Below are 26290 nucleotides of genomic sequence, written 5' to 3'. Positions count from 1 at the left end.
AGCATCGCTTGAAAATAAAAGTTGATCTCACTTACTATAGAGGGCTTTGCACTATGACCGTTGATGATCCAACTGGGGAATGAGTATTTAAAAGTACAAAAAAACAACTTCTACATTGTTTATTTGCGGCTTTAGAGCAGCTAGTACTACGTTGTTTTATTTCAAATCTTATAACAAATTGTCCCTAATGTCCCTAATGTCTTCTGGTACGTCTGGTACGTTAAAAGATAGCAAATGTCATAAGATAGTAGACAAGTGACGGAACACTTATAGTCCCCATATCGACGCCGTCGTGCTAACTTGTCGTACGTCGCTTTTTGACGTTCCGAGAAAAACGCGTTTTAATGTTTGGCCTTGAATAAATAAAAACGAAGGCACGCAATGCTAACAATAACAAACACGTTTTGTTTGGTTGACCATTCTGTGCATTGTCCTGAAGTTTGGTTGAATTTGGTTGTTGGAGTGACGAGTTATAATTACAAATGTTTACGGTATTCGAGCTCGTACTTGTGTCAAACGCGTTCTGACCTGGAATCCCTTTGGCCAATTGTCGCACTTACGTCAATTTTCATGGAGTGACAAGCTAGCACGACAAGATTGAAACTCCTTTCATCTATAAAGTGACAAAAATGCACGGAGTTTTTTCGGTTTTTGTTGAATATCTCAGGATTGAAATCGAATTTTGGGGATCTGTGAAGGTCAAAAGGTGAGGCACTGTGAGCTGCACAAAATGGCGTTCTTAACTCAAATTGGCCCAAAATTCACGTACGATAAGTTAGCACGACAGCGACGACAATAGAAATCTTCTTAGATATAGCGCACTCTTTTTGTTTTAAATTGAAAGGCAAGTTTTTGCTAAATAAATAAATAGCTAAGTAGGAAAGCATAATAGCAAGCAAAAAATATGTTCAATTTAGGTAAGGGTTTTTCAACCATTAGTGGATTCGAACCTATTCGAGAACATAATATTTCGTTCAAAGATATAAATTTTGCGTCGCTTTCAATATTTTGACAAAATTCCTTCAACAAGTTGTTTAGAATAGTGCCTTACACATGCTGATTCCTTTTGGTAACGATTATTCCATTCCTTGTAAAGTTATGGAAATCGTCATTAATCAATGATTGGCGTCAATGATTGTTCCACAAAATTATATAAATTTTGAAACACATTTCAAGAAGGCAACAACCGGCACTTGCTGATTCATTTTGGTGCAGATATTCGTTGAATTGAAATTTATACAGAATATTTTATAGTGATGATCAATTTTCTACGAAAATGACCAACGGCTTTACCTTAAAAAGTGGACAAAATTCCGTACAAATCCGTATAATGCAAAAAATCCGTGAACCCGGGTTTAAAATCCGACAGTGGACCTGAGCTCCACAAAAAAATGTTATTTTCAAATAAATTTTAGGACACTAAATAACTCTTATAAAAGTGAGCAAGCAACTCTCAATTGTTGCAAACTACAAAAATGATGATAATAGGTCGTAAGACTGACGTGATGAAAATGGGTATGTTTCCCCTATCTGATAAAGAAGCAACATAGGTGCTGTTACCATTTATTTTGGTAGCAAGACCATATTGAAGAGAGTACGACTCAAATTGTTTAGAAAAAAATACAAAATCGGATGAATCGGATTTGTTCGTTACGGTTCATGAATGCCAATCCCTTTTGTCTGATCTAGTGGCAGAGCGGATTAAAACCAGGTTCTGTGCAATCGATCTAAGGGCGAGGCCCTCTCCATTTCTACTTCTTTTGTCAGATATAATCATGGCATTTGGAAAACGTATTTTTAGATATAAATGTGTATCAGTTTGTGATGGTTTGCTGACAGAAGATTGCTCTTTTCATCTTAGGCACTTAATGTTAAAATGAATTAAACATTTTTTTAGCTTCAACGTTAAATAAATGACATCTTATTAAATGTTAAAATTTTATGAGTTTTAAAGGAAGTGGTTTTGTTTTTATTTAATACACAGAGGGACCCGTGGTGTAGGGATAAGCGTGGTTGCCTCTTACCCAGTCAGCCTGGGTTCGATCCCAGAAGGTCCCGGTGGCATTTTTCGAGACGAGATTTGTCTGATCACGCCTTCCGTCGGACGGGGAAGAAGAACGTAGAGGTTAGGTCTCGGTGGAGTCGCTGGTAGGCAGTTGGGCCAACAATCCAAATGTTCGTCAGTTCGAATCCCGTGGTGGATGGAAGCTTAGGTGTAAAAAGAGGTTTGCCATTGCCTCAACAATCAAACCTTTCGGACACCTAGTTTCGAGTAGGAATCTCGCAATCGAGAACGCCAAGGCAATGCTGTAGAGCGAATAATTTGTTTTTTTTTTTTTAAGTTTGTTCGGGATAACACTAAATATCATGCGCCATCTGTAGAAACAAATTTAAAGATTTCAGAAGCGACTAATTTCAAATGTTTAGCCAAATTTTTAAAATGTTGAAACCGATACTATCATAATATGCCTTACACATAATTGGAGTTGTGCTTCTGTCTAAAAATTGTTGCGGAAGATCTATTAGGCCGATGCAAATATTTAAAAAAGGGGGGGGGGGGGGTTAAAAAAATAAAAAAATATAAAAAATTAAATAACAAGCCATAGTCTTCACATTTAAATGAAAAAAAAAAAGTGTTTTAAAATGCATTTTACACTAGTTCAGTTGTTTTGCAATCATTAGTTTAAAAAAATGTAAGATCTGACAAAAACAAAAATTGTATCGGAAAAAAAGATTTTGCATCGAAAATTTTCAAAAAATCTTAAGACTTTTTAATAAACCCAAACATGCTAAAAATGATCCAGCGATATCATTCTCTCTCTATCACTCTTCCCTTTTCCCTCGGTTGCACAACGACTCTTGATGAAACAGTTCCTTCCACCATGTCCAAACTGCAAACAGTTCGAACACTGTGTCACGTCACGGTGCACTGGACGATAACGTTCCCAAGTCACGATGATGTTGAAAATTGCCCGAACTGCCTTCAGCTCAGACGGCGTTGTCGATCCTTTCTCGAGATGAACGAGGTACAGTTGATCACGATACTTGATGTCCTTGTTGTGTCTCGTCATCTTGAAGACTTCGATCACGTTCAACTTAAGAGTTTTGAGCTCTTCTTTCAGCACACTCACATCCATGTCGTACAGGCCTCGGAGGACCTGTTTCATGGGGCGTTTACCTGGATCGTCATGGCTGTAGTATTCAATCTTTGTGTTGTTCAGGAAATCCCGAACGTAGTTGTAATCCTTTCTGGTAGGTAGCAGAATTTTGAGTCCATCAGCACACAAGCGAATGGAAGCTCGTAAAGCACCAGATTTGATAAACCCGGTCAGCCACTTTCGCACCGAATCCGATGACGATGTTTTCACAAAAATGGGTGGCAACTTTTCCCGTCGTTCAAATACTTCCTTCTCGCTCACGTCCACAGGGAGGGTAGCGAACTGGTTTCCAGACAATTTTTGAGCGTCCTTGCTCAAACTGCCTGGCTTTGCAGGTAGCGCTTCGGCATGCTTTAGCTTCTTCAAATCTGCTGGTGAGGACCGCCTCTTTTTCTTGCCGTGAGGCATTTTTTGCACTTTTTAGCACTTTTTTGGTTTGTGAGGGACGCACGTCTGACTCGCTTCTCTGCTGATCGCAGACTGCAAAATTGGTTTTGTGGCGACTTTTGTGGTGACTTTTGTGGTTAAACGGTGTTGCGGTAGGATGATCGTGGAAGCGGGAATGATAGAGAAAAGGAAAATGTCAATCGCGAGTGTGTAAACACGAAAACGTGTTCGGCTATGTTCGGCGCTGAGAGTTTCAATAAGGAGAGAAGAGCAGTTTTAGTTGAGTCATGAATATTCAGGCGGGATAATTGCAGTTGCAGATATTTTGATATTTTAACAACCCTGGAAACAGATACTTCACGGAGAAAAATGAGTTCCAAAATTCGTGACCAAGCTTTGATGAAAATTGGAATTACGAACAAAGTGTTCAAATTCTATGAAACGTTTTTGAAAAACGTACCATGAAATTTCAACGCATAGTTCGTGGTTTCCAAATTCATGAACACAACAAATTTCATACAGTAGCACACGAGAAGCGACGCTATAAATCACTGCAATGATTCCAAAAAGATTTTTCCATACTAGTGGCGCCAAGTACCCACTTTGAGAAATACTGTGTGTAAACAATGAATAATGACGTTTTCTCATGTTTCACGTCTTTTTCTGATCGGTGATAAAAAGTGCCCTGTTCCATTAAAAATGATTAAAAACTCAGTATAAACGTACTCTCAATAGTTTGAAATGAGAATTGTATTGGCGATAAAACCACCTCGAATAGTGTATAATGCATTTTACAAAACTTTTTGTTTCAATACTTTGGAACCTTGGCTTGATAATCGATATTTACGTTTTTACGTAAAAAAATAGCCTGCAAATTGCTTGTAAAACATTACAAAAATTTTGCGTCGTTCCCAAGCAATCGACTAATAAGAAAAACGTAAATTATAACAAGTTTAGACGAAATGTGGTGTGGTGCTCCGATTTGGATGAAACTTTCAGCTTTTGTTTGTCTATACATGAGATGAACTCATGCCAAATATGAGCCCTCTACGACAAAGGGAAGTGGGGTAAAACGGGCTTTGAAGTTTGAGGTCGAAAAAACATAAAAAATCTTAAAATTGCTCGCATTTTCGTAAAACTTCATCAATTCCAACTCTCTTAGATGCATTCGAAAGGTTTTTTGAAGCACTTCAAAATGAGCCATAGTCATCCAGGATTGGTTTGACTTTTTCTTTTAGCTTTTGCAAATTACTGTCAAAAATGTATTTTTTTAAACCTTAATATCTTTTTGCAACAGCCTTCAACACCCATACTCCCATAGGTCAAAAGATAGGTAATTTCATGCACTATAAGCCTACGGTATTAACTTTGTGAATGTATGTACCGATTTTCTATGATTGTGTTGAACAAATATCCCATTAAATCGAAAAATAATCTTCAAAAAAAAAGTTGTTCCAGACCCCCCGACGAAATATTTCGGTATACCCAACAAAATGTCGGGAAAGAGCCCTTCTTTCACGGTGCCAAATATCAGACATACCTATTTTTTTTTATCTTTGAGGTCTCGAAAAAATACACCGTGACCGCGTAAGAAGAGGTTTCACTGTATTTCGTAATATAAAATGCAAAATCATTCGCAAAGACAGACATCGCCTGCTACTTTCAACTTGAAATGTTTGGTAAAAAGAGCTATAGAACGAGGTAAAATTATGAAGAAAGAACCATGCACGCTCTCTGATCCGTTCCGTTTGTGTAGGAATAAATCAAATTTACACTAATCAAGTCTATTAGCAAATGCTGACATGCGGCCACCCATTGTGTGTTGTAAGCTATGCACTTCGTCACACCAAAACCTACGTCATTTTTCATCGTTGTGCCATGTATGGGATTTTATACCAAGACACCATCTCCCCTCATTAATACATATTAAGGCACTCTGGTTCATAAATTATACCACCAAAGTCTAAATCCTTTCCTTCTGCCTCGAATCCAACGAAGGAACTAAACATAACTCCCTGAGATTGAATAACAGCCGCGTTGCTGTCTTCATGAGTGAACGCGCCAGAGCTGAGAGAAAGAATAAAATATTCCTATATGGCGAATGATTGAAGCCGGCGAGCACGAGGAAGCAGAATAATAAATATATTCTTGGAATTAACGCCATTTCAACACCATGCTTCAGCTACCACACAGTCAGTTAGTCGTTCGGTCGGTATCGTGCTGACTTTGGGGCCAGTGTCGATGGCATACAGGTTCGATCGACAGAGGCTCGATAGCACACCCGATTACAAGATGAACGAGCAAATCACTTTTATAGATTTTTAAGTATGACTGTAACCAGGGCAGTATCATGTTTCAAACTCGTTGACTTAATAAATTTCTAACAACATAATGTCTCAACTTTGTCTTACTTGTTCTTCCTTCTCCGTGACCGGAGGCTTATTTCCACTTTTCGGTGTCAGTCGGTGTTTGGGTGTGAATGGAGGTCGGATTTGTCCATTCACTTTGCCTTCTTCCACAACGACCGATAATGTACACAAACCTTTATTGTAAACAAGGTAACCCTAGCAAAGCGGTTTCTTAATAAACCACGTTGGTTGGCTTGGCTGAAGTCTGACACACTTTGTCGGGAGTTTGGGCTTCTGTATTTCCTTGCACACTCTCACACACAATCACACAGATTTATTCGTCGCATAATAATTGCGTGGTTCCGTTTCAATAGAGTGGGTGGTACCGATTTGAGTGGCAAAAATGGTCATTTCCACGCAATTTCTAACTGTACGTTGTTTTTTCATTGATATTTTGAAGAATGTTATGACATTTTATCTTAGAAAATTATTTTTGCAATTTTGCAAAAAGAAGACAAAATCTTTCTCGGTTGATGTGTACCAAAGCCTAGAACATGATTATCCGTCAATACAATAAAATGGTTTTATTGTTCACAGAAAAGTGTACCACACAAGTTTAACCAAATATGAAGTTACAAAAAATAATGTCCTGTCTTTTTCCTTGGTTTAATTTTTTTTATCTTCAGTTTAGTTCCATTTTTATAAAATTAATGTTCGGAAAAAGAAAAGAACCAAACACTAACAGATTTCTCCTCTATAAAGAGTGTTTTACAACATAGGGGAATTATGCCTATTTTAAGCCTAATAAGCGGTCGTGTTTGAATGATGCTGGATAATCTGGATTGTTCCTTGAAATTCCCTAAAACCAAGTGCACCAACAAGTAGAGCAACTTTTTGTGAACATTTCTGTTTATTTTCACTTTTATTAAAAGTTATGCTATTCCTTTTACAAGCATTTAAACAAAATATTTCAAAAATGCATTCTAATCAGTCGAGTGCATTGGGCCACGCCCATTTTTCTATTTTCAGCTTAGTTCTTTTTTTTCTTCCAGCGCTCTTTTGGGTTTGCTTAGTGCTGCCAAAATTGATGAAATTTTAAGCGAATACTCACGAAAAGTAGCATTTATAGCAAAAGTTTCCTGGCAGCACTTGCTCACTCCAACAGGCGCTGCACCAGCATGTTGGTGGTGTTGGTGGCCACCCTTTGTTCTTTATTTGCCTTCGCTTCTCGCTCGGTTATCTTCAGCCTTCGATTGAAATGGGTAGTCAAAATTGAAACGTCATAAGACTTAGCGCGCTTGCTAAATATTTACATGTTTCTGGATTATTTTTCAAGTGAGTGACTAAAGAATGTGCAAAAGAACATGATGCCGGTAGTTGGAAGCATTTGGAAATCGTTAGCGCAACTGAAAAGATATTGAAGGCGACTTTTGTTAAGCAATTAACCTCGGATCTTGCGTGTGGATGTGTGTGCCACCAAAATGATGATAAATTGTCTCGCAAAACAGAAATTATGATCAAAAGTGCATTAAATTTGATCTTTTTGGCCAGTAAGTGGCATACATTTGCGTGCTTACTCGAGGCGGTGCTGTTGCTGGTAAGTTTATAGCCTAACTAGTATTTTTGGAGCTTTAACCGAGCATTAAACTCTCCATATGACGAAGATAGGTGTTTGATTAAAAAAGGGAATATTTCCCCTAAGTCGTTGCTGGCTGGTTTATCTTCAGATTACGAAGCCCTATGTCGTCGTAACTTGTTTTGTATCATACGTACTATTTCAGTCAGAAAACTGACATCTATTTTGAAAACTTTTGCACCCACTCGTTTCGATATTAATCGACGTTCCATAATATAAAAGCCAAGGAGAGAAAGATTTTTCATCCGCGTTTTAATCTATATTAATATATTCGGTCATAACTCATTGGATGGATTAAAAGATGAAAAAACGTGTCGCTGCGGTGCACAAGCTATGACCGCGAAACATATAAGCCCACATCATTGACCGAGGATCTCACCATCATGGCTGCAATACGATGATCATTTTGGGGCCACGCTGTATAGTAACTGCCATGAACTTCGCTTATCAAAACACCAACACTTTCTACGTAATATACGGATGGCCGAAATGTTGTGTTGAAATTTGTCAATGGTTTGATACCACCAAAGTTGATCGAAATGTGTTATTTATAAACAAATAAATATTAATAAAAGTGGAATTAGCATTGTGAGTGGAATAAGCTCGCAGCATCCAGTGGACCACATCAACGCTCTTCCGTTGCATAAAGCAAATGGTGCAGTAAACCAGTGTTTGCCTCGTAAGCTGCTATCAGCATAATTTTTCATTTTGTTCAGATTTATCCAAAGACTTTTAAAATGATTCGTAATTACACTTCGGATTAGCATAATTTTGTCGAATTGGTGAGTGACACTCTATTTTACGGCTTTCACTTCTTTCAAGCTACAATCGTGACTAATGTTGGTGAGACTTTCTGAGAGGAATGAAATATTGTAACGGGTTACGTTTGGTGTGTTTCTTTTCTTATAAATTTACTTGAGCCGATTAGAGAAACGTTTCAACAAGATTCGATAGTAAGCGCTTGAAAGACGAAGCAGTTTCTGAGACAAAGACCAACAAAGTGGGCTGCAAACACACTACACTCTGTTGGTGGAAGCAAATGCCACATTTAGCCCCCACACAAATTTGAACGCCAGTATCTAATCCTGAAGGTGTGGTCAATTATTTAGTAATGCAATAAATTTATATTTCACGCTGGATTAAATCAAATCAAACAAGATACAGGAACTTATTTATTTAAATATTATTATCCACTCAGGATGACAAATTATGAAGAGTGGTTAAGAGAGAATAATGCATTCATTTATAATTAATGTAAATAAATTTATATTTCAGATCCTATTTAAGAAAAAGTTAACTATTGTCTCGAAATTTGCAAAATAGTTTCAGCTGTCAAAATGCTTAGGGGAAAGTTGGGCAAGTGTAACAAGCTAAGGAAATGCTCGTTATAACCCATTAAAAACGTTATAAAATCTGTTGGAAATTTAATAATCATCTTATTCCAGGTCTTGACTGAGACTTTGATAGAACAAGTTTAAAAAAATCCTTTTTTTAATGTAAAAAAAATATTTTAATTTTTTTGATTTTCCGTACGTTCTACTCAACTAGTGGGGCAAGACGAGCAACCCGTTGGGGCAAGAGGAACAATGCATGAAACAACATGTTAATTTGCTAATAATTGGACTATTATCACTTAGATACATCAGATTAGAATGCATTTGAAACGTTTCTTTCATTTTTAGATTAAATAAATAATATTATACTAAAAATTTGATCGGGTTTACGAAAAAAAATTATTACTTAGATGATAAATAGTAAATTTTCATAATACCACTTTATTTTGTATGGAAAATTTTGTTTAACAATTGTTTATCAGTTTTTAAGTACTTTTATGTATTTATTTCATAATAAAATATGTTGTTGCAGCAATTCGTATTTTTTCCATACTAAAAATCCGTATGGCCCCACCTGAACATGATTTTTAAAAGCTCTCAACAAAAATAACCAAATGTTAAATCATACTTTATAATAGGTGCAAGTTATTGGCAGGGACACTACTGATCTAAGAAAAATAGCATATTGGTAAAATGAGCCTTAAAACGAACCCAAGCATTCTTTTGTACTTTCCAAAAATTATAAGAAAACAAAGGTTTTTAAAAAAAACTTCATTCAATCTTATGCCCAGTGCTTCGAAACCGAAATCTAGCGTGACAAAATTGATACCGGCCACACGTTGAGATTTAGAGCTTTGGTGTCTTGCGGACAAATGATCAAGGTCAATAGGGGCATATTTTGGTATGGTGGACATTAGGGTGGTCCAAATTTTAGGGTGGTTCAGAATTTTTATTTTGGCGGGATGACGAGATAGCGCTTTGGTGTTTTCAGAAAAGTTGTAGAGAACACCATTCTGAGCAACTTTGCTGAAGAGCACAAAGCTCTATCTTCAAACGGGAAGTTTCAAGAGCCATTTTTGTAATTTAGGCTGAAGTGTTTATGAAAAAATTAGTTTTTTTAATTTATCAACTCAGGCTTGTGTCGTAGCGAGTTGGTGTCTTCTAGACATTTGTAGAGCTTATCAAAACACACATTTATCTTCTAAGAGAGCCAACAATGTACAAAATGATCTAGTGGTTGTAAAAGAAGAAACAAGTTTTGGTTGAAATATTTCAGGAATAAATTTAATTATATTGTTGATTCCTGAAATATTTCAACCAAAACTTGTTTCTTCTTTTACAACCACTAGATCATTTTGTACATTTTTGAGCCCTTCTAGACAATTGTAGAGCTTGTCAAAATGAACATTTTTATTCTTGAAAAATGAATTTTGGTCAATTCTATCAAAAGTTATGGGCAAAAAACGATTAAAAAATGCTCATTTTCAAATTGAGATTAAATAAGTTAAACAAAAAAGACCCCCGAGATATTTTCAGCAAATGTACTCTAAAATGTGTACTTTCAGATGCTTCTAAGAGCGAGGTCAAACTCCACCACCTTTTCGAGTTATTCACATTTCAAAATGGCGTCTTTTTCGTCGTATTTTGGCTATAACTTTCGTTTTAAAGGTCCGATTTTTGCTCTCTTCGAAGATAAATGTGTGTTTTGATAAGCTCTACAAATGTCTAGAAGACACCAACTCGCTACGACACAAGCCTGAGTTGATAAATTCAAAAAACTCATTTTTTCATTTTTTTGCTCTCTTCGAAGATAAATGTGTGTTTTGATAAGCTCTACAAATGTCTAGAAGACACCAACTCGCTACGACACAAGCCTGAGTTGATAAATTCAAAAAACTCATTTTTTCATAAACACTTCAACCTAAATTACAAAAATGGCTCTTGAAACTTCCCGTTTGAAGATAGTGCTTTGTGCTCTTCAGCAAAGTTGCTCAGAATGGTGTTCTCTACAACTTTTCTGAAAACACCAAAGCGCTATCTCGTCATCCCGCCAAAATAAAAATTCTGAACCACCATAAAATTTGGACCACCCTAATGTCCACCATACCAAAAGATGCCCCTATTGACCTTGATCATTTGTCCCTAAGACACTAAAGCTCTAAATCTTAACGTGTGGCCAGTATCAATTTTGTCACGCTAGATTTCGGTTTCGGACCACTGTGCAATGGCCTGGATATCTACCTGCTCAAGGGGGTCTATATGGGTGCATTAATCATTGTAGCTATGATCTTTTTTAAGACTAAAAAAAGTTTTTAATTCAAACCTGGTCATAACTTTAAACTTTGCCAATGGTTCGTGATCAGAAAATCTTATCTCAAGATACAGATTTGCGAAAACATTCACAGCACTTGTGTATTTTTTATTTTATTTTATAATTGAAATAAATATTTCACCATTTTGTATGAAGAATATGAAGCAATAGTGCACAATAACTTTTTTGGTCAAAATAAATAAATCAATGGACAAGGTTTCATACAAATCAGAAAATGCAATCAAAAGTCAATTTGCAATAACGAAAGGAATGGAATACTTTGTTGAATACAAAATAACGCCTCATTTTTCTGTTTGTTTGTTGTTGTGCAGGTTTGGTTTCAAATATTTCGTTTGATATGTTTCAATTGGGTCGTAAAGTGAAGCTTAAATTTGTGATAGTATTGTTCACAACGATCAAGCTTATATTTCTGAGTACAATAATACTTTGTAAGACCGAGAAAGGTTTAAAATTGATTTTTAAATAAATTTGAAAAAAAAAATCACGGCCCTTCTTGACAAAAAGATCCTACTTCACAGCTCGTTCTACGCGGACCTTAGTTGATTCATCGAAAAAAATGTTGTCCTGTTTATTTTTTGCATTTAAATAAAAAAAGTGATCAGAGATGGTTTTTAATCTGTTTTTAACCGTTGAACATAACAATTGACTTAGGGCTTTAAGACCCTATTGTCCGCTATTACGTAGTTTGTTTTCCGGTACCCCCCGAGATCATGCGTGATCAACGGAGGTCTATATGGGTGTATTAACCAATCGGTGTAGCTTCAGGTAGCTTTAGTGAACCACGATAGATAGGGGAACAGCATCTAATTCCAGCGTGCCTCTAATGTTGGCAGGTCAGAATTTTGACATTCAATTAAAGCTAATTAAAAGCGTTTTCGACTGAAATCGAGTTATTAATAGCTCAATAAGAAGTGAGCAAGCAAGTTTCTATCAAAAGTTTTGCAAAATTAGTTGTTTAAATAGTGAAAATCAGCAAATTGGATGGAATTATGGGCGAGTGCTTAACCTGCCAAACATACGAGAATTTCCCCTACTCTGGGGTACGTTGGATTGTTATTGATCATCCAAGAATTCCAGGAAGTGATGCCGTGATGATCTACCTGATCAACGCGAAACTATATGGGTATATCAACCATCGGTATCGCTTCAAGAAGCTTCAGTGGACCACCACCACCCCCAAAACGGTGTTATACCCACTCCAAAATGTTTATTTAACAATTCTATGGTAATATATTGACATTTAGTTGAATTAAAAGTTTGCAAAAGAGTTATCTAAATTTTTATACTAAGTAATTGGTAAACCTTATATTCAATCCAAATTATTTTTTTAATTAGTCAAGGATGCCTATTTGGAGTTGGGAGACTGGATTTATGGTGATTTGTCAACAAATAACTTTATTTATGTTAATTTTTCGAAAGGTGTACAAACTTCTTTTGAACCTTTTTTTTATTTTTGTAAAAGTATTTGTTAAATAACTTTTTTATAGAAATCATCTTTTCATGAGCTTTTTGTAGCAAAATGTTTGGCATGAGTTTCTGAACAAAGCGTAGTACTAGGTTTCAATCAACATTAAATTGTTTAGATGTTTCATCACAATTTGTGCATAGTGCCCAAGGGGTGTAAATACTTTTTTACATACTGTACAATTGGTACATTGAACCTCCCAGCAAGCGCCGGCACAAATAGGACAAGTTTTGCAAAGAACCAACCCAGTCTCGGAGTGAATGAATCTAGCAAGCAGACTATGTAATATTTTGCGTAAACATATGTTATCCTGAATTTACATACATGAATAGCACCGGTCCTTTTCTTATTGGTTTCAAAATGTGGAAAGTGGTAGCCGAGATGTTTGGATAAAATATTACGAAGAGTGATATAAACTCCACGGGACAGATGCAACGTCGTCTACGAGGGCTCAAGTCGGCACGGTCGTAATTTGAAAGAAGTGTTTTTTTGCTGCCATCGATATGCCGACGCATAATAATAAAAGTTTATCGGTTGATTTGAATCACATCACTGCTCTCTGCTTTGTTTTCGTTTGCAGTTGATTTGATTGAAAACAGCGTAAGCAAATGACAAACGACCACCACTTGATTCGGCCAGAAGACATCGTTTGTCTCGTGTGTCCATCGCTGACAAGGTCGAGCTGGAAGCGTGACAACCGGTTGCAACTGTCCATGAATTTGTTTAAAAAATTTCAATCAAAAAATGACTGTATAATTAAAAACTTTTTGAAAAACCTAGAGTCAGATAAAAAAAACTTCATTTAACCACCTTTTTTTAAAACGAATTCCAAGCTTAAAATATTTTCTTATCGATGTAAAAGAGAAAAATGCGCTTCTAGTTCATGCCAGCGATTCCGTTTCGTAAGAACGAATGTGTCTTCAAACAGGTTCTGTTTGTTCGTACAGGTCTGTGGAAGGGCAGAAGGAACGAAAGAGCGCCTTCGACGTGAGCATAACTTTATGCTGTAAGGTTGGAAAGGTATAAAAGAACTTATCGATACATTTCGTTCGTTAAAAGGAAATAAATTCGTTCGAAGATAAGTCTGAAAGATTTACCTTAAGTAACACTAAGAATGACTAACTGTAATCGGTCGCTAATGCCTCGGTCGAGAGTCTGGTTGATGAGCGTCGTTTTTACAATCGATTGCACTTCATTTTCTCTAAGGGCTCACTGGAGGGCCCTGTAGTAGAGTAGTATACAGGGTTGTTACGGAAAAGTCGAGAAAAAATCCGCGCCAGATCCGCGCCGACCCCAAAACCCAATCCGCGCGAAATCCGCGCCATATAAAAAAAATCGCGAAAAAAAATAAAAGGGTGTAACATAATGAATGAAATTTTAATCGAAAAAAGAATAATACAGAAGGCATTTGGATCAGTACCGTTGATCAGTTGTGGATTCATATCGCACCTGTACCAAATGGAATCTTTTTGCCATTTCTGAAACAATATTAGCGTTTTTACAACACTTTAAATATCGTTGCTTTAAAAACAAATTCAGAAAAAATTAAATTCGAAAATTTTAAAAATTAAAGCCATAAAATAAATCACCAAATTATAAAATCTAGGTATTTAGTGCTTGATAATTCTCGCCAAAACTTTACTCTGGAAAATCGAAACACGAAATTTCTATTATTTCCTTCTCTAAATTTCTCTAAACTAAAATATGACTCCGAAAATGATCCGAACTAAGAAAATGGCAAAAAATAATTTAATAATTTAATAATTTGATAATTTAATAATTTAATAGTTTGATAATTTAATAATTTAATAATTTAATAATTTAATAATTTAATAATTTAATAATTTAATAATTTAATAATTTAATAATTTAATAATTTAATAATTTAATAATTTAATAATTTAATAATTTAATAATTTAATAATTTAATAATTTAATAATTTAATAATTTAATAATTTAATAATTTAATAATTTAATAATTTAATAATTTAAAAATTTAAAAATTTAATAATTTAATAATTTAATAATTTAATGATTTAATAATTTAATAATTTAATAATTCAATAATTTAATAATTTAATAATTTAATAATTTAATATTTTAATAATTTAATAATTTAAAAATTTAATAATTTAATAATTTAATAATTTAATAATTCAATAATTTAATAATTTAATAATTTAATAATTTAATAATTTAATAATTTAATAATTTAATAATTTAATAATTTAATAATTTAATAATTTAATAATTTAATAATATAATAATTTAATAATTTAATAATTTAATAATTTAATAATTTAATAATTTAATAATTTAATAATTTAATAATTTAATAATTTAATAATTTAATAATTCAATAATTTAATAATTTAATAATTTAATAATTTAATAATTTAATAATTTAATAATTTAATAATTTAATAATTTAATAATTTAATAATTTAATAATTTAATAATATAATAATATAATAATTTAATAATTTAATAATATAATAATATAATAATTTAATAATTTAATAATTTAATAATTTAATAATTTAATAATTTAATAATTTAATAATTTAATAATTTAATAATTTAATAATTTAATAATTTAATAATTTAATAATTTAATAATTTAATAATTTAATAATTTAATAATTTAATAATTTAATAATTTAATAATTTAATAATTTAATAATTTAATAATTTAATAATTTAATAATTTAATAATTTAATAATTTAATAATTTAATAATTTAATAATTTAATAATTTAATAATTTAATAATTTAATAATTTAATAATTTAATAATTTAATAATTTAATAATTTAATAATTTAATAATTTAATAATTTAATAATTTAATAATTTAATAATTTAATAATTTAATAATTTAATAATTTAATAATTTAATAATTTAATAATTTAATAATTTAATAATTTAATAATTTAATAATTTAATAATTTAATAATTTAATAATTTAATAATTTAATAATTTAATAATGAAATAATTTAATAATTAAATAATTTAATAATTTAAAAATTTAATAATTTAATAATTTTAATAATATAATAATATAATAATCAAATAATTTAATAATCTAATAATTTAAAAAAAAAATTATTTGATAACTTAAGAACTTTCCTTAAAAAATAAAAATAACAAAATCAATTGTAACATTTTCGTAATTTTTCAATTTAATAATTCGTACTTTTTAGGTTTTTAAGTCTGTAAGTTTTGACAATTTCAAATTATGAATTCTAATTTTTTATTTTTGAATATGTAAATTCTGAAATTTCAAATGGAACATTTCCATTCGAGCAGTTTTTGCTTTTTGTACAATGTATTTTTTATGGAGCGAAATGTCAAAAACTGCTCGACTGTGGATGCTCCATTGGGAGTAGAATCAATTCTACCTGAATCAGAGTGGTAACAGAAGTTTTGTTTTTTTTTAATAAACCAAAAATTTAAAAATTTAAATTTTTATATTGAAAAACATAGAAAATCTAAAAAGTTTCATTGCTTCAAATTTTTAAAATTCTGTAATTTTTCGAATTTTGTTCTTTTGATTTTAATAAAATTTGATATTTATTTGAATTGTAAGGCAGATGTTTTAAAAATAATGAGTTGTAATGTTATGTTGAATTAATATAACAAATCTCCATACATTAAAAAATCGCTTCTTGAAGATTATTTCGAAGTTTCATATTAAGAAAAAAACAATCAATAATTTTTTGAACAAAATTTTCTTCATTAACAACTTCTTAGAAACTGATATTTTCGCACTCAACGAAAAGAATTAATTTATTTAATTCCTAATAATATTTTTCTTTGTAATTTGAAAGAAATTCTATCGTTATCAATTATTTTGTTTATCAAATTGATATCCGCGCGAAATCCGCGCCTGAGCAAAATTAGCCAGCAAATCCGCGCCAGATCCGCGCGATACGCGCCATCCGCGCCATCCGCGCGATCCGCGCCGTCCGTAACAACCCTGGTAGTATAGGACCGTTCACTTTCCAAGTAAGTCATTGTGGAGAGGGACTAAGCCAAGATTAATGCGGGGGCCATCAATACAAAATTAAAATTAAGTGATCCAATTTATTATCAAGCGAAAATAATTTATCATCCAGCTGATAAGGGCAGTACAAATATACACGTTCTCACTCGGCGCGTTACGTCGGTGTCCCTCGTTCCCTCTCAAGCAGTCCCACGAGAGCGTACAATTAAGTGAAATGATTATAAAGTGTATACGGTGAGACGACCTCATATTAATTAATGGAATCCTATTTACCCCTCCGACTCTTGTAAATCAGTGAGTAAATCCAGTGGAAAGTGCTGCTGGATGCTGTGAGTGTACTCGAGTCAAATGCAGCCAAGCATTTCTGTAGAATTTGCCAACAAAGTTTACAGTTGGACGGGAGCTGGACAGAATGCTACAATGATTTTTAAAGTTTAATACTCGATTGATGTTGTACCTTGATAGACGAATATCGTTAGATCGCTGTAAAGCATAAAGCATGTATTTTGATTGCTCCGCTATCAAAGCTTTTTTAAAGCTTCAATTAGCTTCATTCAGCCTAAAAATGTCATATCTAGGTTTGAACAGTGTCCACATGATTTGTCAAATGTCGTTAGAAAATAAAGGCGTGAACATTTATCATTTTCTGTAGTGCATTGCATAATAAAAAAAAAATACATGCACTATTTTTTGACGCATTCGAGTTCAAGACTTTAACTTTGTGTGCCATTAACACATCGATGCAAAATGGAAATCGATAGATATTTCACTCCATTGGATTAGAGTTATGTTTTGCTAATGTATCGACAACTTTGCTGCAATCTGCAGCTAGCTACAATTAACTTTGAATTTAAGTGTGGAACTGATTGTTGTTAAAGTTTGTCGCTCTGTTATCAAAAGATAATAGGATGTAACAAAAATGACTTTTTGGCGGGCATTTGTTCCGGTGGGCATACTGAGCCCAAATCCCAAATATGAGCTTGATTGTACATAACAGGAGCTGGCGCTTTGCATTTGAATTTTTAATGGTATTTAACCCGTATTTTTTTTCAAACATGTCAATTTTTGTAGCACTTTGGCCACTGAAGCGTTTATTTTCAGCATCACTGGCGTGTAGACCAGATCCTTGCGGATCTTTTAGTATATATAACATTGAAGTTTGGAGAACCCTGGAGCTCGGTACAGACCTTCAAAGTTTGGCATTTTAAAGAAAATTCGGCCCCGGTAAAAACGATATGCGCCGCATCTCGAGATGCCCGAGACGTCATTTGATTCTGCTGGGACCGATTTTTCGAAAAAAAACAAACTTTGAATGTCTGTACCGAACTCCAGGGTGCTCTAAACTTCAATGTTATATATACTAAAAGATGCACAAGGATCTGGCCTACACGCCAATGATGTTGAAAATAAACGCTTCAATGGTCAAAGTGCCACAAAAATGGGAATTTTTTACAATTTAAAATTCAAATGCAAAGCGTTACGTCCAATCAAGCTCATATTTGGGTTTTGGGCTCAGTATGCCTACCGGAACAAACCCCTGAATGCCTGCCAAAAAGTCATTTTTATTACACTCTAATAGATAATCAACATTTGTGACTATCTATTTCCTAAACTAAATTGAAAAAATAAATAACACAATCAGAGAACCAATTTTTCATAAGAAAAAAGCAGAAATTTAAGAGTGATTTTTATCAAATTCATAGAATTATTTTCAAATTAAAAAAAAAACCATTTCTAGCTTTACTCCTTTTCCTGTTGCTGTCGTACAGAGAAAGGTGAACCCTTTTTAGTCCTTCTCAACAGTTTTCCCCATTTGTGTGTGGTGTGTGTGTGAGTACAAGCGCCCAAGCTGAGCTTTGCTGATAAAATGTGGGTTACTCTTTTGCGCTTGAATGGATCATGAGAGCAGCATTCAACAAGAGGAGGAAATAGGATGAAATTAATATAAATGGAAGAAGAAGAAAAAAAGACCTCGCTTATATCTGAATGCACAGATGTTTGCACAGCTAAACACACAAGAAAATCTGGTCACCATGCAGAAAAGCTTTCCCTTGGAAGGGGTCGTGAGCTTTAGATGGTGATCAAATTTAATTAAATTAACCAAACAAAGCCACAAAATGAGGTGATTTGGCTAAAGCGGAAATATCAAATAAAGCAGAGCGCTGCGTCGGCAACTTCGTCTGTTTGACGATGATATTAAATTGCATTAAAATAACAGTTAAAACACTCTCATCAGTTTAAAGTTAATCTTGAAATATATTCTAGTTAAGTGTACAGTCAATCTGTTCACATCGGGTGAATCGGGACAGATTTTTTAACCGTGACTAATTATTTTAGTATTTTTAATTGGTTTCAGATAGAAAACATTTAAAATTGTGAAGTTCCGTCATCTCATTGGTTCATAAAAATTGAAGAAATTTGTTATCATCTAATCACACCCCCTGGCCCAATGGCACCCATGATTAGGGATCGATTTCGAAATTTATACCTTTTAATTTAAACTAAGACTTAAGTTCTAAATCACATCAGTTGAAGAGAAGTCATGTCAGTGTGACACTTAGCTATCTAGAACATTGATTATCCTAAGTTTCGAATAGTCATTAAACATCTATTACGGGGATATTGTCTACCATCTAGCATTATGCAGCATTTCGTACAGATTGTATTGACATTTCATAAATCCTAAATATCGTAAGAAAACCATGCAATTCAAGTAGCACCTACAAAGCTTCACTTTGGAACCAGCTAAACTGGACTTCAAATATCCATTAAAGTGAACAAATATTGGACGAGCGTTCACTGCACTTGCTCTTAGCGTGCAGTTAAATGCAATTGTTAATTGATTGTGACGGAAGGGCAGTATATGAGAGGGCGCATTTGTAAATATTTATGTGTATTATTTGGCTTAGTGGTTTTACACAATTACTGCGCAATACAAGATGCGCTAAACTAAAGGTTGATAAAGCATTTCCAAATGTGCAAACTCCTGTTAAATTCTTTATATTTCTTTTTTAATTGAACAAACGAAGTTGACTTTGTAGTTGTCGGCCCCTCTTGCTAGTACCAACCACTACAGTCACGCCACTTATTGCGAACAGTTTTCTGAACGGCCAATGTTAAAAAAATTATAGAAAATCGATAGTAGAAAATAATTATTTGCCTTTACTTTCGTGTGAAAGCATTTCTTGAGATCTTTCGTTTGGTGCATCGAAGGACTGAATTTTTCTGCGTTTTACATCAATTTTTTTTAAAAGAAAAACATTGCTTAATCCACCTTTAGATGATTGGTGCCTTCCTCACATTCATATAGTGAATATTTTCATCCAGAATTGCATCATTCCCCCTTAACATGTTTAACAAATTAAACTTCAATACTCATTTCTTTTGATAGGGTTTTCAGATCTTCAATCCTTTTGGCTCATCGGTAAGGTCTTTTGATAACTTATCCAACGATAGTTCGCATGATAGATCCGAACAACGTTTTCATCAAAATATCTGAGATAAGTGTATAAACAATACTAAAGTGCATTTATCTTTTGATATTGTTATCAGAACTTTGATGATTTAGGCAAAAGGTCTTTTCATTATCTAACTGAAGGCGGGTCGCATGATGGACCCGGACATCATTTTAATCGAAATATTTCAGATCCGGCATCTGAAAAGTGTATAAATACCATTTAAGTGCTAATAACTTTTGATAGGGTTATCAGATCTTCTTTAATTTGGGCTCATTGGAAAGGTCTTTTAAATACCTTTCTAAAAATGTATAACATGACGGGATTTCTTACAAAAACCACCCTTTTTACAATCTTCCGGACTTTTGCTAAAATCGTTTTTTTAGCTTAACTTTTGAAATACTTTTCTAAACTTTATAATATTAACTAGGGTCTAGTGGGACCCCGAGACGGATCGAATGAGACCAACACGGTCCAAATCGGTTCAGCCATTCCGGAGATAATAGTGTACATAGGTGCACAGGTGCACAGGTATACTTGAAGGTGGGTCTACGAGGTCGAATTAAGAAGTTCATTTTTCGAGTGATTTTATAGCCTTTCCTCATTGAGGTGAGGAAGGCAAAACATTGACTCTTGAAATCCACAAATTCGGAACACTTTATTATTACGGAGGTGAAAAAACTTTGGTTCTTTTCAGGAGTTCATATTTTTACATAGTAATATCATCATACACTGGAGTTTAACAATTGTGGGAGGCACACTGGCCAATTATGCCCAAGAGCCATTTTGTATATACTCAACTAGCTTGAGCCGTCAAATGACGTGAACAAATCATGAAAATGGCGACTATTACAGGTTTCTAGCGTTTCTTCCGGAGCTCCTGAGAGTTTCCGAAAGTGACCAGAATTAAAAATTTACTTTTTACGGAAGTGCCATATCTCAGCTCAGGATACTTCATTGCTTTGTTGCAATAAAAATTCAAAAACTAGAATAATTTCCCTTTCAAACGCTTCTTGAATAATCAAAATCTGTAAAAAAAATCCTAAAGTTATGAGCATTTGAATTTTGACAGAGATTTTCTTTCTGGATCTTTTTGTCCAAAACAATGAGTACACTGATTTCCAAATTTATTGCTTTAAAATCTCCTGTCCCTAATCAGAATGTAGTCACGATTTTACCCAGTTCGTGGTAGTGCGTTTAAGATAATTTTTTTTGTATATAAATCATCAAATTTTAAACTCACCTAAAATTTTACATTGACTGATAATTTTTTGTCGTTTTGTTAATTAAGAAACATTCAAAGAATTTTTTAAGCTTTTCTAGTTATGTCATATATAAATAAATTAAAATAAAGGAAGCATCAATATTTATGAGAGACTTATTAAATTTGCATCACATTGGATTAAAGATTGTGGCTCATTTAAAATCCAAAGCACAACAAAGAATACTAAAATCTCTTTTCCAATTTCTTTTATTATCACCAATAAATAAAAATGAGCTTATTCTATATTTCTAAGCTAGAAAAACATATCAAATATGATGGAAACATAGATTTTATGACCGTTTTGAAAAATTTTCGGGATCCCGGAAACTCCCGGGATTAAAAAAATATTAGTGCCGATTTCCGGAAAATTCAAAACTTGGGAAAATGAGATGCTCTAGATGATAGACAGAAAAGATGCATTTGGCATGCTAACCAATCCTTTAAATTTTATAGGCCGATATGCAAATAGAGTTCAGCGGTTGTCGTAATTTGAAATTCATGTATATTTTTAAAAGAATTAAAAAAATCATCTAGTTTTTTACATTGATGTAGATAAGAAATAAAAAAAAACACACAAAACAAATAAAATCAAATTATTAGCTCTACAGCATTGCCTTGGCGTTCTCGATTGCGAGATTCCTACTCGAAACTAGGTGTCCGAAGGCTTGGTTGTTGAGGCAATTGCAAACCTCTTTTTACATCTAAGCTGGATATTCTAACAGCAAAAAGGGCTGGCAGAACTAGAATATTTCGTGACGAAGGTACGTGGGAAGGTCGTGGAAACGTACGAAAATTAATTTCAACAATTTTGATTTTTTTTCTCCACAAAAACTGGAATTGTAAAAAAAATCTTTGGAATCGTCTAAACGTTTTTTACAACAAAAATCCTGCATGTTTATAGAAATACGATACTGTTCTACTGAGAGCAATGTTTAAAAAAGTTAAAAAAAAACATAGATGTTTCGTCACTAAAAAATAAACCAAACATTGTATAGGTCGGATCGATGTAGCAACTTACACTTGAGCCATCACTGTATGCGTTTGAATTATAGTGATTTGCATGAAACAGTTTTTCCGTTCTGATGATAATCGAGTCACTGATGTGACTCGATTATCCACTTCCGAAGTTTTTCAGGTTTTGTCGTTTAAGAGGCAGTACTTGTAGATTTTGCTCGGTTTGTTCTAGAGGTCGTATCGAATGCTCCGATTTGGATGAAACTTTCAGCGTTTGTTTTTCTATACATGAGATGAACTCATGCCAAATATGAGCCCTCTGCGACAAAGGGAAGTGGGATAAAACGGGCATTTAAGTTTAAGGTCCAAAAACATGAAAAATCATAAAATTGCTCTCATTCGCGTAAAACTTGATCAGTTCCAACTCTCTTAGATGCAACAGCCTCCAACACCCATACTCCCATAGGCCAAAAGATAGGTAGGGTAGGGTAGTCATCAATGAGACACTTTTGGATTTTAACTTTCAAGGATTTTTTTTATTATTTTTTTTCATCAACATATTTTAATGAGCTTTTTGTTGCATTTTCTTACTTTACTTCTACTAAATATGAGATCGATCTGATGTCTACAGCCAGAGTTATTCAACTGTCTCATTATAGACGCACTTGGTAAGAACAATGAGACAGCTGGGGAACAATGAGACACACTACGAAAATCAATACTTTTCTAGTAAAACATCATGCTTTGTAATGTTTCATTGCAGGCGAATTGCCTTGAGCATTTTAAAGCAAATTGGCCAACTTGAAACTTTAATTAACAAAAGTTTTACTAAAAAGTATTCAAATGACTTTATATTTCTGGTTAAATAGAATTAAAACGCAATTAATATTCAAAAAATAACTTTCTATTCATGTTTTGAAAGATTTACATAGATTTTGAAAAGTGTAATGAAGAAAAATCAAAGTGTCTCTTTGTTACCCATGGGCTGAAAGGAGTGGGAAACAATAAGACAGCCCTGGATTCTGGGTATTTACTAAATTTTGGTCAAACATAATGAATGAACATTGTAGCCCAACTCATCCCCTAAGGAACGTCGAAAGAAATCTGAAGAAATTTTAGTTTTGGTGTTAATGGCAGCCTACATGCGAAAACAAAATCAAACATTTATGAATAAATTTTCAAGGGAGCGTCCATAACCAAAGCCACTATTATGGCAGAAGTGTATCCAGAAGACATACATTTCCCCGAAATATGAGCCTGATTAGTTGATACTACGACTTGTGAGAGCCATTTTTCCATTGTTCCCCGTGTCTCATTGATGACTACTCTACCCTAATTTTATGGACTATAAGCCTACGGAATTAACTTTTTGGCAAATCGCAGATTTTCTCACAGATTTACGATTTTTCTATAACAAACTTTTCACAGCGTAAACTTTTGCCCTGTAGCCCAAGAAGCCGGCACTTTTTGGGCTCATTTTCACAACCTGTTACACACTGGTGAAAAACTTGCTCTAAATAAGGACATTTTTTTTAAATATTCATGCTCATTCTTATTATTATTCCACTCGGCTTTTAAAATTCTGGTAAATGTTGTTTACCCGGAATCTTATATTCTATTAAACTATTGAATATGAATATGAAAAACAAAATTAATGTATTAATTTTATCTTTTAAATCGGAATTGCTCCAAGTTTTAGAAGAAAAGTGTTTTAAAAATAAGCATTTGCAACTTTCACGAATTAATACCGGAACTGCATCATCGTACGTTTCCATATTGAAGGCAGTGCATAGTCCCGTGTGCATGTTAATGTTTTTTTTCCCGAAATAAAGGAAACAGATCAAGCAGGTGGTGTTTTTGCATTAGAAATCCGCAACAGTACTTACATCCATGTCGGCACTCCTTGTCCGTAATTATGTCCGTAGCCGCAATGCATAGAAACGATTACAAAGAGAGCAAGAATAAACCACAGATTCGTCTGCGTACTTGTAGAGGCCATTTTCGTTTCACTTTGATTGCCGGTTTTCACTTTTCTTACTCCTTTTTGCTCTTAAAACTGTACAAAATTTACCACCTTTAAGGTGTTTTGCTGCCGAACATTAAGCCAACATTATAATTACATTCCTCAACCTCACTCTTCGGCTTTACTTATTCGTTTGCCCGCGGAGGCATGGTTGTTGCTGGCTTCAAAAATGCACATGAACTTGATTGAAATATGGATAATTTCTTTTAATTCATTATTTCGTGATCTTTATATTTTCTTCTCCTTTGAAAACACTTTATGCCGGCGAATCTCGCACTGATCATTAAAAGCACTTTACCACGAAGGAATTAAAAAGACCAGCAAACAGAGAGCACTATAACAAAATGCTAAATACCACCTGATTGTATGTGGTATGTTGTAGATGTTGCGGTTGGTCTTTCTGTAGCGGGGCGGCCCCGTGTTTATGCAGACAGTAACAACAACAACAACGAAAACTACGGGCGCACTCTATCTTCGTGATCTTTCATTTATGCGGCGTAAACTTGAGCCTTGGCCAGACACAGCGGCGATTCGATGGAGTAAAAAAGCTCTGCATGAGCCTGCAGCTTGCACTTGGACGAATGACGACTCTGCGGCTTCACTACACTTACTCTTGCCGCAGGCAGCAGCTGCAAAGATTCATGGGTTCAACGGTTTTTTTCTTCTTCATGCAATTACCAGCGACGCTTTATACCTTTCGTAATTAATAGTATGCATTTTGCTTAATTCGATTTATTTATTTTGCACACGTTCTTAAGTGACTTTTCACATTATGCACTTCTTGCAGGCAGCAGCACTTTGCTTCTCCTCGTTTCTTCGCCGTTTCGAATTGTTTCCTCTTTCTCTCGTTTGTTTCTTTCGTTCTCACTCTCTCGTACTCACTTTACTAAAGGCATATGATCATCACTCGATGCGGTTCTGTTGAACCAGTTTTGGCTCCAATGAATCCTTCAATTTTGTTCCTCCATTCGGCAATGTTCGGCCATATCAATGGAGCCTCAATTACTATGAAAACGATGCATATTTCGGCGGCATCGGCATTACTTTCGGCACCGTTTCTTCTGTTTATAAAAAAAAAGCGCGCGCGAATCGATTTTTGATGATGCTCCACTTACATGCCCCGCTGTACAGCACCCAATAAACTCTATTCATTTATAGAGGTTTCCTCCGTCTCACTCCTTCCTTACGTTCGGCTTGATCTGTAAACATGTATATTTCTTCACTCTTCTCCTTCTGTTCAACTTTTATAGCGCTTCAAATCAACATGTTATTATTTTGATTCGATTCTTTCGTGCCTTTTTTCTACGTTCGCTTTTGCACCGCACTCTCTTTGATTTCTCAACATTCAAACAAAAAAGCCGAAACAGGAGGAGGAAGACGATTTAATGTTTCCTCTCCTCTCCGTCTTGAAATTCCGACTTGCGACTTGCACTCACTCCAACTTGCGGGCATAAACACTGGCCGGCCAGCTTTTGTCGAGCCAATGCTAACCGACCGAATAAACGAACCCCGCGCAAAGCACAAATCACTGATCAACAGCAGCGTGGACCTTCGGGTAAATCTTTCTGATGTACCGGCGGGACGTGCTATGTTTCTCCTTCTGCTCTCGACGATGTTCTGCCACAGACTAAACGAGAGAAGAGCAAAACCAACCGTACGGATCTGTGTACGCAAAGCATAATTCATCCCCACCATCGCGACGTTCTGAACTGGCAGCATATTTCTCTCTTTAGTCCAAGGAGGGGTGTGAACGGCCAGAGCTCTGCGTCGATAGTGAATACTCAGGGTGGACCAAGATTTCTTTTATATGTTGAACTCATTCAATTTTATGTTTGAATTGTGTGTCTAGTGTTTCAAAAAGTAATTCCAAATTAAAAAAAAAAACTGAAAAAGGTAAGTTACTTAAAATGATGACTACATATTACAC

General features: G+C 34.2%; 1 protein-coding gene across 1 annotated transcript in view; it reads right to left on the bottom strand.

Moving 5' to 3' along the window:
* Positions 1-26002, bottom strand: part of LOC6048642 (protein Wnt-5) — a 46914-nt gene extending 20912 nt beyond the window's left edge. Inside the window, exon 1 of the mRNA XM_038254232.1 lies at positions 24227-26002. Within this exon, the coding sequence (XP_038110160.1) occupies positions 24227-24339 (113 nt within the window). The 5' untranslated portion in view covers positions 24340-26002. The remainder of the gene's footprint in view (positions 1-24226) is intronic.
* Between the last annotated feature and the right edge of the window lie 288 nt (positions 26003-26290).

The sequence above is a fragment of the Culex quinquefasciatus genome, chromosome 2 (genome assembly GCF_015732765.1).
Source record: "Culex quinquefasciatus strain JHB chromosome 2, VPISU_Cqui_1.0_pri_paternal, whole genome shotgun sequence".
In the NCBI taxonomy this organism is placed as follows: domain Eukaryota; kingdom Metazoa; phylum Arthropoda; class Insecta; order Diptera; family Culicidae; genus Culex; species Culex quinquefasciatus.
This window is presented reverse-complemented; position numbering and strand designations above follow the sequence as displayed.